Source organism: Physcomitrium patens, chromosome 11, assembly GCF_059467195.1.
Source record: "Physcomitrium patens ecotype Gransden chromosome 11, ASM5946719v1, whole genome shotgun sequence".
Lineage (NCBI taxonomy): Eukaryota > Viridiplantae > Streptophyta > Bryopsida > Funariales > Funariaceae > Physcomitrium > Physcomitrium patens.
The window spans coordinates 12,115,681-12,132,428 of NC_143420.1; the positions used below are offsets into that span (position 1 = coordinate 12,115,681).

General features: G+C 40.0%; 2 protein-coding genes across 3 annotated transcripts; one reads left to right on the plus strand and one right to left on the minus strand.

Annotated features, from left to right (window-relative positions):
* The first annotated feature begins 212 nt into the window (after window positions 1-212).
* Window positions 213-4,877, plus strand: LOC112288614 (uncharacterized). Of its 2 annotated transcripts, none has more exons than XM_024532987.3 (8): window positions 213-633; window positions 944-1,167; window positions 1,320-1,505; window positions 1,700-1,795; window positions 1,887-1,958; window positions 2,108-2,221; window positions 3,734-4,030; window positions 4,153-4,877. In XM_024532987.3, the coding sequence occupies exons 1-8, from the start codon at window positions 285-287 to the stop codon at window positions 4,546-4,548; spliced, it is 1,734 nt and encodes a 577-aa protein (XP_024388755.1). In that variant the 5' UTR covers window positions 213-284; the 3' UTR covers window positions 4,549-4,877. The 2 variants fall into 2 exon arrangements, with proteins under 2 accessions (XP_024388755.1, XP_024388756.1); XM_024532988.3 differs by having other exon boundaries at window positions 1,703-1,795.
* A 5,077-nt stretch (window positions 4,878-9,954) lies between these two features.
* Window positions 9,955-16,492, minus strand: LOC112289062 (kinesin-like protein KIN-14N). Its single transcript, XM_024534002.3, has 16 exons — window positions 15,501-16,492; window positions 14,491-14,635; window positions 14,229-14,338; window positions 13,967-14,086; window positions 13,531-13,734; window positions 13,162-13,272; window positions 12,944-13,042; window positions 12,638-12,859; window positions 12,384-12,525; window positions 12,026-12,138; window positions 11,752-11,913; window positions 11,468-11,661; window positions 11,288-11,369; window positions 10,948-11,052; window positions 10,693-10,797; window positions 9,955-10,517 (listed from the first exon to the last, which is right to left on the minus strand). Exons 1-16 carry the CDS (start codon window positions 15,813-15,815, stop codon window positions 10,353-10,355), a joined length of 2,394 nt encoding a protein of 797 aa, XP_024389770.1. The 5' UTR covers window positions 15,816-16,492; the 3' UTR covers window positions 9,955-10,352.
* Between the last annotated feature and the right edge of the window lie 256 nt (window positions 16,493-16,748).

Sequence of the window (16,748 nt, forward strand, 5' to 3'; positions counted from 1 at the left end):
CGCCGGGGCAGGAGATCGACGGTCGAGACTGGTCTGGTTTTAGGTTAGGGCCAGAACTGTGCTTTCCCCTCTTTCTCTGTGTGTGTGTCTGTGAGTGTTTTTGTGTGCGAGATTTTTTTTTTTTTTAATTTTTTTTTTTTAATTTTTCTTTATTTTCCTCATGTTCGACTCTTAGTGAATCCCTCTTCCATTTCCTCACCAATTTTTTCCTCTTCGTTAGTGTCTCTCAACTCGGTAGGAGCTTCTCCTTTGCATCAGTTCTTGCATCGTGCCTTCCTTGTATTATGGCTCACGATGGCGAAGTTGTGGCCACGGAAAATCGCGAGGAGCAAACCCCTCGCTCGGAGAAGAAGCGTAAATTTGACGATACGGCGGACAACGAGGAGCCTGTGCTTGGTAACACGAATGGGAACAGCTTGGACGGTGGAGAATCAGGCCCTGCCCCCGTCGTTTCGTATAATAATGTGCCACCGCCGCTTTCAGAGTTTGAGATCGCGAAGCAGAAGGCTGCCCAGATAGCCGCGAGGTTGGTCGGGGCTGAGGCCAAGCGGCCTCGGACGGAAGAAACTAGTGCGGAGGATCACAGTGCGCCTGTGCGCCCGAATGGCTTGGATCTGGGCGAAACCTTTGCTGGTAAGATTGAAACAACCCTTGATGACCTTCAGGTGCACGTTTCAATTCTGTGTAGGAATTTGTCTGTTTACAAACACACCCCCCCCCCCCCCCCCCCTCCCGTGTTAAGTAGAGGGAAATTCTGTGTGCACAGTTGCTGTCCGTTCTTCTGGTTTGCGCTGACATCACGCTCTTTACAGTAGGCTTAGTGTTGACTAAGTTTCCTATCTTGGAGTCCTCTTGAGGTAGCCTTGTTTTGTTGCTAAGTGATTTACGTATGGGATCTTCACGAATCGTGTTCACTGACTTACGAGCTTATCACGTTGATTAGATGACAATTCCAAGCATAACCACGAACAGCCTCCGGAAGAAAATTCTTCTTTCCATCAGTTTCAGCAACATCAAGAGTACCAGCAACATAATCCTCAGCAGTTTCATCAACCTGCTCACCTTGATTCTCAGCAGTACCATCAGCCTCCTCAACATGGTTCTCATCAGTATTACAACCAAGGCGGTCCTCATGAATCAAGAAAGATCGAGGTGCCAAATTCTAAGGTCAGCCGTCGTTGTCATCATCATAATTTAGAAGAGACTCTATTCTGATAAGAAAGTGGTGTAATTGGCATGAAGTGGGGACTGCATACTGAAGAGGTTTGCGCGATTGCTTTCTGAACACATTTCTTATTTCCTCAATGTCTCATTGGCAGGTTGGACTTGTTATTGGCAAGGGAGGCGAGACCATCAAGTACTTGCAACATCAATCTGGTGCTCGTATTCAAGTGGCAAGGGATGGTGAGTCCGATCCTCGCTCGTCAACACGGCAAGTAGAGCTTATGGGCACCCCTGAGCAGATCAGTAGAGCGGAGCAGCTTGTGAAAGATGTCATTGCTGAGGTCTTCTCTCAAGCCTTTGTTTTAGAATCTAGGAATCTTGTCCTTCAGTTGTATCGATTTAGACGCTGGTGTTTTGATGCTTGAACCAATGTCGTGACTCTAAGTTTGGGGCACTTTGAAGATCGAACTTGGTTTTTGAAAGGGTGGATGCGCCAGTTCTAATGTTATTCAATTGTTTTTTTTCGAATTCTTAGCAGGCCTCCACTGGGGCTCCTGGCGGTGCATTCGGTGGTCGTAGTTTTGGCGGTCATGGGGGAGAGCAAGTACAAATTAAAGTTCCGAACAACAAGGTTTCTTATTTTCCCAATGTACATTCGTACAACTTGAAAGGTTCATACTTCGTCAGATTTATGATTGACAGTTAGATTCGGGGTTTTGCAGGTTGGATTGATCATTGGAAGAGGTGGGGAGACGATTAAAAGCCTTCAGAGTCGTTCCGGAGCTCGAATTCAGGTGCTGTATGGTGGTGGTGGTGGAGATGGAGGGACATTAAACATTCGATAAATTTTAAATTTTTTTGTGTTTCTTTTACCATCGCGGCCAATGGAAGTGTCAATTGCATGTTTTAACGTAGCACGTATTTGTTTTATAACATGTTTCAGGTGCAAAATGACTCTGAGACTGAGCCAGGGGCCACCGAGAGGGTGGTTACGCTCATAGGAATCAAGAAGGTTACTGATATGGCGTATGAATTGATTAAGGAAGTAATTGACGAGGTATGGTTGCTTTCAGAATACTTTCAGATCAAATCCTATGCATGCGTGCGCCTGGTGGAGTCGATATATGTGGTCATTGTTTGTTACTGCATTCGGTTGTGTGGAAGGGTATCTTTCGATCTTCTTTGTCGCCTCACTCCCGCTTCTTTTTGCGACGTTTTATCATCTGATCGCCTTCTAGGTCCATCTACATACACTGCCGTTTGAAACTTATCTCACTTTGCCTTGACTCAGCTTGCGGCTTCTTTGAGAATGATTGTGTTGGCCATGATTTTGTATGCGATGAGTTCTAATTCTGACAGCTCACTAGTAATCGAGGATATGTTGCGCCATCTGGAGCGTCGTAAGGTACTGAACAAAGCTGTACGACACGTATTGGTTTTGTGATTCGTAGGTGAACCAAAGGGTCTTTTAATTTAGTCACAGTTGCAACATTTCGCTGAAGGATTACATTATCTCATCACAGAATCGCTCTCTAAATTCTAATTTATGGATGCTTGTTTTTTAATCCACTGCTGCACCTGTAAACGATAAGTCATATTCTGTTTCTTCTTACTTTCATTTTAATTTGTTACTCTGAAGCCTATCTCTTGGAAATCTATGTTCATTTATAGATCAGAGCTTATGAGTTTTCGCACTTAAAGCTACTGAATTAGCGATCCATATGATGGAATCAAGTTGTTTCCTATACCAGACTTAGCTTGATTGGGTACTAGTAAAAGTTCTAATTTTGATGAATTGGCCGCTGAGAAAGGTATGTGGACTTCAGACGGCATCACTTCTGATTTTAGGCTACTCCCCAGTGAAAGTCAAGTTCTCAGGAATGATGCTTTACAGGTAATTACGGTGTAATGTTATTTCTGGGCACTGAAGATGTATTTTGGCACATCCTTGCTTATTTTAAATATGCAGATTGCCAAAATCATGGGTGTGGATTATATCGTCTAGCCATTAGGATGCATATTCTAGCTTATGAAGTTTCACCTTTTGCGACAAGGAGGTTCATCCTATGTGGTTCTAGAGCTATCTTCGTCTGTTATGTTTGTGAGTCCCGCTTTGGTTTAAGGGATGGACGTTTTTAGTCAAGCCTGGAACAGGTGCACTTAAATTGCACTGAGCAAGGATGGGGCTTCAATGTGTCGCCGGTAGCCTGAAAGTCCACACCCAAATTTGGATGAGGTGAGAGTGATTTGTCCAGCTTGTGTATATTGACCAACCTCATGACTTTTGTGGTGCGATGTTTTTGAACTGTCAGCGTTGCCCTCTTTCTCTTGCCTGGTGGTTTTTACTTGCTAAGTGTCCTTGTTGAGCCATGAACTTGCTTATCTTTTGATATGCGGGTTTTTCTTTTTTCTCTTTTTTTCCCGGAATTTTGTCTTTGTTCGTGTATTCAAAGCTGATGTGTCTTCTAGAATGGAAGAATGCATGCATGAAACATTTCTGGCAGTTGTCTCGTGTGATGGTGCGCATTATAAGGTTCTATTTGGTTGCTTTTGGTGGATGCTTGAGCAGAATCGTACCTCAAGACCTCCAGGTGGCTACAACCTACAGTATGGTTCTGGATACAGACCCTCAGGGCCTCAGCAATGGGGTCCACCGGGTGCCCCTCCACCTTATGGATACCAGCAGCCTGCTCATTATCCTGGTCCTCCCCAACCATATCCGCAAGCACCCCCCCAAGCTTATGGTCAATTTTCCCAACAACCTCCTGGCGTTTATTCTTCTGGTTGGGAGCAGCGGTCACCTGCATCTGCTACACAGGCTCAACAACAATCATCTTATGACTACTATGGGCAGCAAAATCAGCAGGTACGGAACACATTCCTTTCGAATGTGATGCCTCGGACGTTCTGGTTATTATCATTTCTGTTTTGTAAGATGTGAATAATTCCTTACTTTTCAAAGTTGGATGGAATATTTCTGTTCTCCAGGCACATCAACCGCCTCAGGGTGCAACAAATCCTCCTAATTCTGCTGGCTATAATCAGCAAAGTTACTACCAAGGTTACCAGCAACAGTCTGCTCAAGCTCAAACATACGGTGATCCGGCTACAACATACAGTCAGCAAAGTTACTCTCAGCAGGCATATGTCCAACCACCTTACAGTGGATATTCATATGCTCCGCCTGCTCAAGGTGACCAGCAATCGTATGGGCAACAAGGATATCCTGCTTATGGACAAAGTCAAACTGGCTACACTGCCACATCTGGAGAGACAACAGCTCCACCTGCTACAAGTGGCTACGATTATAATTCAGCTGCTGCTGGAAGTGTGCCTGCCGTTCCAGGTAGTCAGCCTCCAGCCGTATCAGCCACTCAAAGCTAGGGATGTGGTAATTCATAACCTCTGTTTTATTGTCTCTGGTGTTCAAGGGAATATTGTCATGTTGTCAGGTCCTCTTTTGTGCTGGATTTGTCTATTGAACATTGCAGGTTATTCGATCATGACAAACGGATTTGTAACAATCTGGAGTAATTAGGTTTGCTGTAATGTAGCGATGCATTATTAGGCCTGTGTAGACAATGGATTACTGCAGCACTGGCTGCCATGTGAATGTTGTCTGTTGGCCGTCAATGTAGCCTATAATTAACTACTTGGGGGCAAGCCACAGATTTTGGTGAACTTTTTGCTTATAAACAATCTTTCACTTTGTAGCGGATGTGTATTACATGTCTCCCTGCAGCGTGTCATATTTTCTTACTGCATTTTGGCCGATTTTTTCTGTATCTAGACCTTAGGTGATAGATTTTTGGTTTTTGCATATGTTAGGCCCCGCTGATGGCATGGTCTTGCATCGACGTGTTGGAAGTCAGGGATCTGTCTTGGAATTCCGCTTTCTCTTCCTACGTTGGCAATCATTCTCTGTAAGGAAGTGGAAAAGTCGCTATTAACATTGTCCAGTTCCATCGTCAACATTCTACTTTTCAGTTTTAGCTATGTAATCTATGACAGTGAATTAGGGTCTTTGACACACGCAATCAAAAATGCAAGGCAATCGTTGGGTTGTTTCGGTTGGACTTGAGCATTGGTATTACTTCAGCCTTTCAACGAACAACAATATTACAAAATAATGATCATGACAACAATATACGTGTGGCACAAGAGGTGTCCTAAAAGGAGGGTATCTACATAATGGGTGTCTAGAATTAAATATTTGATATCGAACATAAATAATAAATCAAATAACTTAGGATTTGAAAATAAACAAAATCGTTATTAGTGTACTGTGAAATATTTAATCACCAAGAAAGTAATCATATAATCACATGACAATGTATACTTCAACAATGCAATTGTCCTCATCAAAATATTATAAATAATTTGTTAATAATTTGAATTTGTATTTTTTGATAATGTATTTTCATCTTAATTTACATTTTTTCAAACCTCTTGATTATAGATATATGAGAAAAACTAATGGTTTGTGTATATATATAAAATAAAACTTTGAGGGTTTAAAACCCAAAATTTATAGATACCAAAGTCCAACTTAACTATTATTTTGATACTTTAGAATAATTGCTTATTGAATGATGTTTTAATAGGAAACAGAGATTTTTTTTTGGTTTATTTATTCATTATGTTGTTTGATATGTATGTACTATAGCAACCTTAAAGTTTAAATGACTTAAATTATAATGTGAAAATAAATCAGTTAATAGTAAAGTAATTAAGCATAAGTATACTTGGAAGGAAAAATTGAAACATCTTATTTATACATTACCATTACTATGATGCTACTTGATTTATATGAAGATTAATGTACATTCTAGTGTAAACTAAGCTTTTGAACTTAACATGGTATTTACACAAGATTTGCTTAAGTATCACTTCAACTTTCAAAATAGTTTTTTATACTAACACTTTAATGTGTTTTAAAAAAATAACTTGAAACATTATATTAGTTGTTGTGGTTACATAAAATAATGGTTTAAATCTTTTTTTGAATCACTATTGTTGTTAGTTTTTTAAAACATAAGTTCACAAAATAAGGATTTATACAAAAATAGATAGTTAAAGATTATATAACTTAACATAAATTATAAAGCAAAAGCTAATCAAAATCTACATTTAAAGATAGTGAAAATCTTTGAAAAAAATATTTTTATGAAATTTTATCAAAATATATATATATATATATATATATATATATATGTACATTATTTCTTTATATATATACACACACATATATATATATATATTTATATATATACACACACATATATATATATATATATTTATATATATACATACATATGAATATGTAAAGATCATAATGTTTGATTATTAATAGATTCAAGATTCTTTTGGATAATTCATATTAAATATAAAATCCATATTTATATTTTATTATAAAAAATTCTTTAACTTTAAAATAATATTAATAAACAAATAGATATAGAAATAAATAAATGAATAAATATACAAACAGAAATATCCAAACTATACAAGGTTTAATCTATATACCAATCTAATAAACATATGTTTTATTATATCCAAGGAATTTGTTTCTTCTCATTGTAACTTACAATCATTACAATGGATGTGTGTTTTATTCCAGCTTCATTCAAAATGTTTTGTAGCATAATGAACAAGTGCTAGTTTAAAAAATGGCAGTTTTTATTGTATTGATGTTGGAAAGTTATAATGGGCTTAGTGTCGCCAATGCTAAGCTTGATAAACTTTGGACATTAGTATTAACCTTGTTCTGAAGGTTGTATGTGATTACCATCACAAAACATAGTCCTTTTGTGTTTAGGTTGTCAAAGTTTAGGATAATTGATAGCACTACTGATAGCACTAAAGTTTCTACACTACCTCATTAGGAACCAAAGTGAGAAATTTAGTATCATGGTACAATAAATGATGTGCTTCTTGTAAAAGACAAGTATGACAAGCATGAAAAGAACTAGCTTAAATAATAAAGTATTCTAAGCCCGATCACTTGCAAACAACAAGGTGTAGTGACTAATAAAGAACCAATTTAGATCACAAGAAAGTCATCAAAGCACATGCACTATAATATGCCATCTAAATATCATGCTTATAATCTATAATTTTTAGATAATGCCGACATTTATATTATATAGACATCACATTTAGTAAATGCTAATATCTTATCAAAAGATATTGTATTTGATCTTAGATTAGTGGTTGCTATGTAAGAAGAATTTGATTCTCTAAAGCACAAAAAGAATATAGGTATTAATGAAGCTTCTATTTGGATGACATGTTTTTTCTAATAAATGGGCTTTTAGTTTAAAAACCCTTTTCACAACCAAAGAATCATACATGTAAACTTTCAAATGTCCAATAAGTAGCAAGAAGTCTAAAGCAATATAAAAGGATAAATTACAACAATACCTTTGCTTTGGTTGTTGAAATGGTCATACTAGAGACTATCATTGCCCTTGTAATTAGTCACTTAGATGTTGTGACAATATTCCTTAATGGAACACTTTAAGAAGAGCTCTACATGGAATAATCTTTTGGCTTTGCAAACAAAGACTTAAGCATTTTATTTATAAGCTCTATAAATTACTATACGGATTGAAGCAATTTCTAAGAATATGATATGAAGAGTTCAATACTTACTTATAAAGCTATGGATGGAGTAAGAGTAAAGCTTATCCAAATCCCTACTATCTTAAGGATGGTGAGTTCATAACTATACTCATGTTGTATGTAGATGATTTATTCATTATCAAAAATAACAATAAATGCATTTCACTTGTTAAGAAATAGTTGCAAGATAAATATGAAATAAATAATCTTGGCAAAATTTGTAAATATCTTAGAATAGATTTTGTACACACTCATGATGGAATGTTTCTTAAATATTCTTAGATTTTGGCATAAAAAGTTGCAAATTTGAGCACACTCTATTACTTGAAGGATTTATCACCAAGTTTAATGGTAGTATTATTATTGTCAACTCTGTAGAGAATTGCAAGATAGTGAAAAAAAACTTTTATTTTCTATTAATATCAAATCAAAATCATCTTATATTATTGATATTGTAGCATAATTTATAATTAAGACTCAACAAAAATATTTAGATATAATAAAGAAAATTCTAAGATATATCATAAAAATTGCCAAGTATAAAATCTTTTTTAAAAGATCTCTTAACTTTACTTTAGAAGGATTCATAAATGTTGATTACTTGGGCTACCTTATCACTAAACAAAGAACAACATGCTACATATTCAATAGAAGTGGAGCACAAAGCCTCATCTAAGTCTACTAAAGAAGTAGTATATATTTGGAGGCTTTTGCATAAACTAAATGTATATTTTTTCCTATCTCTCTCAATTTTGCTTACAAAGAAATTATCTTTGATCTAGCTCATGTTTCTACAATAGAAGACTTAGACTTAAGTTGAGATAAGTGAGGCTTAATTAAGTTGGTTCTAAATTATGTATTCTATGCTTAGACAAAATATATAAAAGCAAAACATTATTTTGTATGTAAGAGAATTCTTTAAAGAAAAGTAATTGTTCAATATGTTTCTACCAAAAATAAGCATATAAATATATTAGTGAAATAGGTATCTAAAGCAGTCTTTGAAAAAACACAAATATTTTTTTGGCATGCATTTATTCTTGCATTATAATGTGATCTAGTTAACTTAATCTACTGCCATTTGTTTTTGCCAATTATATCAAACTCACATTCTATCATTTGCAAACATTCTAAGTTCTGTTGTAATATATTATCATACTTGCAAGCTCACTCCTTTCTTTTTTGATTGAAAGCTAAGGAAGAGAAGATGTTGGAAACTAATAATATGTTTAGTCTCATCAATATTCTTAGCTTGATAAGTTTTAGACATTAGAGATGATCTTGTTGTGATGACCATACATGATAACCGTCATACCACATAATTCTTCTAAATTTAGGTTGTCAAAGTTGGCAACTAAGGTAGCCAATCCATTTCTAATAACTTAAGTATTTATCCAATATGTATAAAAATGTAAAAAATATCTTTATGTAGGAAAATAGAAATCAAGAGGATTTCAAGTGTTTTCATAGAATTTGGTCCAAAAATAAAATCTATATAAATGTTTTAGCTGAAGATTCTCTTTGGCCATTTTCAACATAGAATCCAATCTAATTCCAACATGTGGTGGGTTACAAAACCAAAGATCCAACTTTTACAAAAGGGAGAAGTGTGACACCTAATTATGCTATTAAGAGAAGTGTGCCATCTAACTATGCTATTATTACACCCCAACCAATCAACAAATGCCACCTATATCAAAATATGCCTACTCCATCCTATGGCACTTTTTCATTATCAGACACACTATAGACTTAATCAGTCCTTGACCTATTTTTGACCATAGGATGTCAGAATTGGTTATAAATAGATCACAAGCCTTACAGAAATACCCAACCCTATAGATAGGAAGCAATGTGGTCGAGAATGGATCAGCCAGCTTCAGCTAGGACAAATGATACAAGCATTCTCTTTCGTACATAGGGTCCATGTTTCTGCTTTAACTTAGACGCTCCACTACTTTAATCACGATCATCTACGAGAAGCAGGGTTGGGTTGTGTTTCGGAGATTTGGTTAGTGTAGATCAATTAAGATGATTGCGAACAATTGAATGCTACAGAACTACATCTTTAGCACCAATCTAAATGCCAGGAGGTGGGCAAAGGTACAATCACATGATCATATTGAACACGCCCTCTATGAATCAGATTCTCATGATGAGCTCATGTAGCAGGAGCAAAACCATCAAGCGCAGAGCTTGATGTGAAAATTTCCACTGATAAGTGACTGTAGCAGGAATAGAATTGTGTGTCCATTTGTACATGTTTGCGACATAAAGGCCTAATTAACCAGTCTAAGCACTACAGGAGCCAGAAACTCCAAGAGTTGTACCAGTCTGAGCTTGATACCATGATCTAGCCGCTGACTTTCGGACAGATATTCTACAATCGGAATGATCTCTAGTCCTACAGAAAATCCGACACAAACAGGTTGCAGATTGGGTTTTCACGGACCTTACACGGGATAGATGTCAAGACCCGGATCGATCCTTCACATCACAGAATAGTGTGAGTCCAGAGTACATATCTCCGCCTAAAAAATAACATATGCTAATGTAGCTACCAGTTAACTTGAGCGGACGCTCAGAGAAGTTTGGCGGTGGGGAACACCTATCTCGCATGCGTTCACTTTGGCTGCGAATCTGAGAGAGCACAAGGACTCATTCAAGGATTTCATATCAGGCGAGATGTTGACAAACATCAAGGTCTTTGAATCTCCCCCTAGGCAAGGCTGAAACAGTAAATTGTCAGTGACAGCAAGTTGTCAGTAAGAGAAATAACAATAATAATATTTTAACGCACTCAATTCAGGGAGTGCAATATTAGATGCAATACCCATGTTTATTTATATACTTTGCATTAGAACGATAGTGATGACCGATTCGCACATCATTCAGAAGCCTTACTTGGAGGAGATAGGTGAGCTTGGAGTTGCGAAATGGAACATGGGGGTCCTTGTTGGCGATTGCCATTATGACATCTCCCAAACTAGCCAGGCTCTTGTTGATAGCCTGTCAAGAGAAACAGGTTTCAGTAATCCATTGCACATTCGCCCTCTCTGTAAGGGTGACGTCATAGAGTCTTAATGTCCATCCCCGTAAATCTTACTGACCAGACCGAAACGCACCAAATTCAAGATTTAGACAGTGAATGAATTTTACCTGAGTCTCTTTAAGACGGTCTCCGGTGGCACCACTGCGAGACAAACGCTCACTACCAGCCAAATCGATGAGGTTCAAAACTCCGTGTACCGCTTGTTCGGTTCCCTGACAAAAGGAAGAAAGAACAGTTATACTAATAGAAGGGCGAAGGAGATATCTAGAAAGTATGACATAAGAGAATACCTGCAGATGCAACGCTTGTATCGGCCAGGTGAAAAAAAATTATGAACGGAAATAATTTAGGACATGGTCAATTTCAATGCATAGGTTACCTCTGAACAGTACTTCTGATCAACAATGACTGGACATGACCTTCTATGAGACCAGGATTGTGACATACCTCGTTCACACCAGAAATTCGGAGAGTGAAGACGCAATGACTGCGCGATGACTGCTCATTCATTGCCGTCTTACTTGTAGACCTGCGGTCAGAGAAGAACGACAGAAAAGTAAGAAGATATCGGACGAATTCACAACTAACGGGTTCGAGGATGATGACTAGTGCAGAAGAGCACGATACCTGCTCTGAGATGCTCGGTGCAGGAGATTAGAAACCTCTTTCCAGGTGGTGACTTCCACAAGTGACAAGTCCGACACAGTTGTATTACCACTCTGGTCATGCTTCACCACGTACATCTGCTTAGCATCGCCGTTGACTGGCCCTTTAGCCAACAAGTCTCGGATTGTCTCATTGTAGATTTCTAACATCGACGCCTGCACAGTTGATGGTACGACGATTAGTGGGCATTTTCAAAATAAAACTGTTACAAAGCATGGAGTCAGTGGAAAGTCAATGGATAATACCTGCATGCAGAACTTCCAGCCTTGAGCTATAAGAGCTTGACTGGAGGCGAAAACCTGCTCCAAAGAGCGGGGAATAACGCCTCCTTCATCAGGTATCTCTGGATTTCCCAGCATCGTGTGCGTCTTACCCGACCCGGTCTGTCCATACGCAAATATACAGACCTGAAGGACAGAGCAGAGAGATAAAAAATTGAAGATATACTGACGTGAGTAACATGGCTACAACTATCACGGGCATTTCACCAGGCAAGGTGATGAGGGCGTAGAACTTCACCTTGTATCCATCAAGGGCGCTCTGTACTAGCTGAGAGATTTCTTCAAATACACCACCTTGTTTCACTTCAGGCCCAAACACTTTGTCGAATTGGAAACAATGCTTGGGTCCCCCTGGTGAAATAAAAACAGCAATGTGAGGTGAAGACATAGATTTTGTTGCCTCAAAAGGGTTACATTCTCTACTTATGGTAGCAAAATGCGACATCAGAACAAATAGGATAGTCGGAATGAGTGTACTAATCATCAAAACCATTGTGGTACCGCACTACTCTTCACGTTCAACTGCGGGGAATTGTTACGTGGATTACTTGACTGGTTTCCAAGCCTTAGTCGAAAACACGAAGAGATGACATTACCTGCGGGTTGCGCAAGCTCGATTGCACGACCTTGCAGTTCCGTGCTAGATGGAAATTGCACAGTGGCTTGCTCATTCCCATCCTCCTCCTCTACCATAAGAGGTCTCACTCTACAAAACACGCGGATGTTACCCTTCAATTCCTGAGTCAGACAAGCCAACAAAGTTCATTGGGTCAGACCGGAGAGAAAGCTAGCTTGAGTAAATTTTCAATTGCATTATTTAGACCAATAGAGCAGAAGACCGTAAGCATACCAGAATGGTATTGTGCAGCTTCCTTCTCAACAGCTCGCCCTCCTTAACCTTCTGCTCAGCCTCCATTAGACGCTCCACAACCTCCGCATATTTCATGCTCTGACTCGCACTTTCACCACGACTAAGTTCCAGTTGAGATTCGGCCACCTCCAACTTGTGGTGGGCAATCTCTAGCTGTTGACGAAGAGCTCTGATAAGTTCATTCGCTGACGAGTAGCTCTCCTGTAAAGGTCAATCGACAGTCAATTCACTGAGGCATGGACTCCCAGCCAGAAACCCTTTCAAACATTCAGGATTGAGAAGCACCTCAAGAGCAACTGCTTTGTTGCTAATAAGCTTGATCTCCGCCACAGACTTCCCGGTACACTCCTTGAACATCGCAAGCTCAGCTTCAAGAGCTGCAACCTGCAACCCGAGTCACACACCAGTACTGAATATTAAATGTAGGTGGTTATTGAACACGGAAGAGTCTGCCTGGATCACTTAATAGTCAAATAACCACAGGCTGGAAACAGTAGGCTAACCTGATTAGCTTGCTGGTCTCGATCCTCAGAAAAGCGTAGAATATCCACACGCAGCCTAGTTGACTCTTCAACTGCGTCCTTGTGTTGCTGGATCTTCTCTTGTAAGGTCGCCTGTGTAATCAAACCAATCCTCACATGGGCTTACAATAACTTGAGAACAGGTAATGACTGCCATAGAGCTGATCGCACATCACCTGAAGGAGAGACGAACTGCATCTGTGCTGCATTCATTTCGACTGTAGAGAAGCTAGAAAATAAAAAGAAAGAAATAAATAAAAATCAGTTGGTAGAAATAACAGTCCTTTGTTTCAAACCGGTCACATCCCCTACAGAATATAGGCATGGAGCCATAGGAAGCCTCATACATACCTTGGCGGTGGCAAGTTGAACGTTAAGAGATGTCGTAGTGCCACGGAGTGTACTTAAACTTTCCATTATAGCAGCCTTCTCCTTTAATGTGCGAGACAACGTCTCAGCGGCATTACTGGCATCCACTTGTAATTTACTATTATATTGCTGTAAACTTGTGTTGTACTCCTGTAGTCGCTTGTTGATGTCTTGTAATACAGCAACCTATAGACACCAACAGAACGTTCTAAGAAAATACAGAGAGAATGCCGATTTACCAACAAATAACTATGATTCACAGGCAGATTCATACATAAAGTCCAGTTCTATGCAGATCTGAAGATCCGTCGCGAGATACCAAAGGAAGTGAGCCTCGGATAATCGGGTGTGACTAACAATCAAAGTTTGCCCTTACGGCACCAGTTCAGGAAAATAGGTGAATGGAGGTTTAAAATACTTGTTTGTTCGAAGAGGTCAGTTCGCCCTGCAATTTTTCGATTTGCTCACTCAGGGTAGCCAATTCTTTTTCTCTGACCAGAATAGTTTCGACATGCTTCTCCTCAGCACGCACAAGCGCCTGTAGAAAAGTATTCCATAATTTCAGCACGTGACAATCCCCTACAGGTGCGAAATAGGACGACTATCCGCAAGATAACTGGCGACTCCCTCATATAAATGCCCAACTAAATTGACTCAGGCGTACAAAAAATCAGTCGTACCTGCTTCGCAGACTGCTCGAACCTCAACTCCTGTTCTAAAAGAGACAGTGAGGATTTGAGGTCTGCGTTGCTAGACTCCAATTGGAGAGATTGGTTTCTCATTTGAGTCTCTGGATTGGCAATAAGGTAGGTAAATGTCAGAATGATACACAGTCCATTGAAGTCAGCTTGCAGACATTGCAACAGTGGTACACGGTACCCAGGGACAAATACAATTGAAGTAATCGTCATATCACTGGGAGATATGTAGCAAAGTGACAACCAGATTCGACGCGGCTCTGTCTTTCATCGTCAATTTGCTTCATGTATTGCGCTTTCTCCTGGGAGTGATTCACGTCCAGCTCCTGAAAGGCTCGTACGCATGTGCGAAGCTTTTTGATGTAGTCCATCATCTGCTCACTCTTTCCCTGATACGAGTCAGCGTGGTTGGACAGAGACAAGAATTAGAAAACCATTCCTGGCATAGATAGGGAGTAGAACTTTAACACCAACGACGAAACTACACCCTGCCAGAATCAGATTCGGAGAGCAGAGAGCGAAATCATAAGATCCTAATTCGTGATCTCGCATGAGCTATGGGTACGACTGTTGAAAAGCAGGGTGTTTAAATTTCAATTTTCTAGGAAGTACATGACAATAATTCTCTGATTTATGGGCCGCTACCAACGAGACTAGGATACCAGTTGAACTGTGAGTGTAATTTCGACCAGATACAAACTTGACTTTGGTGACTTGAGGTCGTCTAGGAACTCATTGAGAGTTAATTAAATCGAGATTGTTAACGCCTCAACCTTGCTCAGGAAGCCTCTACGGAAGCAGCTGGATACATTTGAGGCACATCAGGATCCTATGCGGAAACGAAGGTATCAGACACACAAAAGCGGTCGAAGCATCTCCTCGCCATCGCCTGACTTTAGTCATAGAGAGCTAGGAACGCAGTTTCTGCTATAAATAATACGAGGAAGTGCGTTTGACCTCCTACGAGAATGTCAAAGGCATCATTCACGTCCTAGCGAAGTGCCTTTCAGGACTCATCTACGCTGATGGCTAGTGCATGTACTCAGGAAATGACCATACATTTACCCCTCCTTGAGTAGACATGGATTCCAGATAAGTAGAATAGTGAAGGAGGATTGGGTGAGTCGTTCCATCCCTGAACGCCACCCGACAAGAGGACTTCTAAGAGTGTCTGAAGAGTGATTGGAAGGTGTTACACAATGAACGAAGAACTGAAAAAGGGCAATAACCAAAACGGCCGACGATAGGAATTACCTTGAAATCGAATTTCGTTTTCCCTGACATCTTCAAATTCAAAAGAGCTTCTACAGTTGCCGCGGATGTAGATGAGCCATCACCTATCACAGCAGCCATGCCTGCCTTGGAAGGAGTTCCAGCCTCCAAAGATCTGCCAGCAGGACTACCCTCCACCCTTATATTGACCACAGATAAAACACTTCTGTGAGACCGAACTTTCACCCCAGACGCTGCACTCCCGAGGAGCTTCCTCTTCTTTTCCATCGGCGTTTCATGTTGCTGATTTTCTTTCTGTCCTCCCCACGCTGGTTTCCTGCTGCTATAGGTAGCCATTGTTTGATTGCCCCAGCCCGTCGCTTGGCTTTTGCTATTTCACGGGATTAATCACATCGGTACAACTCCCAGACTACAAAAAAATGTGCCTCTACGCTAACCCTTCCGGAAACTAATAAACCAGCGAAACGGCATAAAATTCTCCCTCAAGACGCTCAAGAACGTTCACCGTGGCGAAGTTCAAACTCCAGCTCCCCCTGCTCCCCCTGCTTCCGGAGCCCCCCTAATACGAGAAACCTGTAACACGACGCAGAGAGAGACGGACAGAGACCCCGCCCGCAATCAACTCAGCGTCCGAAAGAATAAGGAGACAATACGAACGGCAACTTCAACACGCACTAGAAAACGGGGCATCCGTAAAGAAGAATCCCGAAGGATGACACCCGAATGAAACCTCAACCTCAATCTCCTTCTTGCGAATACACTCTGACAACACAACCGCAGCAGCTGCTTCACGAAGAAGAGGGAAGCAGATTCAATGAAACGAAACAGTTGAAAATCAAGAAAGAGGGCTCAAATTGCGAGTCCATCGGGGGAGCAAAAGAAGGGCAGAGGAGAGCATCGCGGTGGAGACGCAGAGGGAAGGGCAGTGATTGAGGCAAGAATATGAGGAACATTCAACGGGGGAAAGGCGGGGGGCAATGGAAAAGTGGCGATGGAAGAGGAGGAGGAGGAGGAGGCCCAACGGATACAAAACTCGCAAATCCGGGCGACACACTTTCAAACTCGGGGCTCGCTCCAACGGTACGCGCCAGGGCAGCCAGCCAGCCTGATTGTGCGGGCGGGATGTATGGATGTATGGATGAATGAATTATAAGGAAAACCCAAAACTCCTCGTATTCATCCATCCATTCCATGGATGATGAATCCTATCTCGTTCATATCTGATTGTTATCATCCATAATTTCGTCAATGGATGAATATTAGCTCGAC

Bases quoted from the DNA above. Each gene is read 5' to 3' on its own strand.
- LOC112288614 (XM_024532987.3), top strand. From the start codon at position 285: ATGGCTCACGATGGCGAAGTTGTGGCCACGGAAAATCGCGAGGAGCAA. The intron at 1,796-1,886 runs GTTTCTTATTTT...GGGGTTTTGCAG, and splicing joins TTAAAGTTCCGAACAACAAG to GTTGGATTGATCATTGGAAG. The intron at 4,031-4,152 runs GTACGGAACACA...TCTGTTCTCCAG, and splicing joins ATGGGCAGCAAAATCAGCAG to GCACATCAACCGCCTCAGGG.
- LOC112289062 (XM_024534002.3), bottom strand. From the start codon at position 15,815: ATGGCTACCTATAGCAGCAGGAAACCAGCGTGGGGAGGACAGAAAGAA. The intron at 14,339-14,490 runs GTTGTCACTTTG...TTGCCAATCCAG, and splicing joins ACAGAGCCGCGTCGAATCTG to AGACTCAAATGAGAAACCAA. The intron at 12,860-12,943 runs GTGCTTCTCAAT...TGACCTTTACAG, and splicing joins ACAAAGCAGTTGCTCTTGAG to GAGAGCTACTCGTCAGCGAA.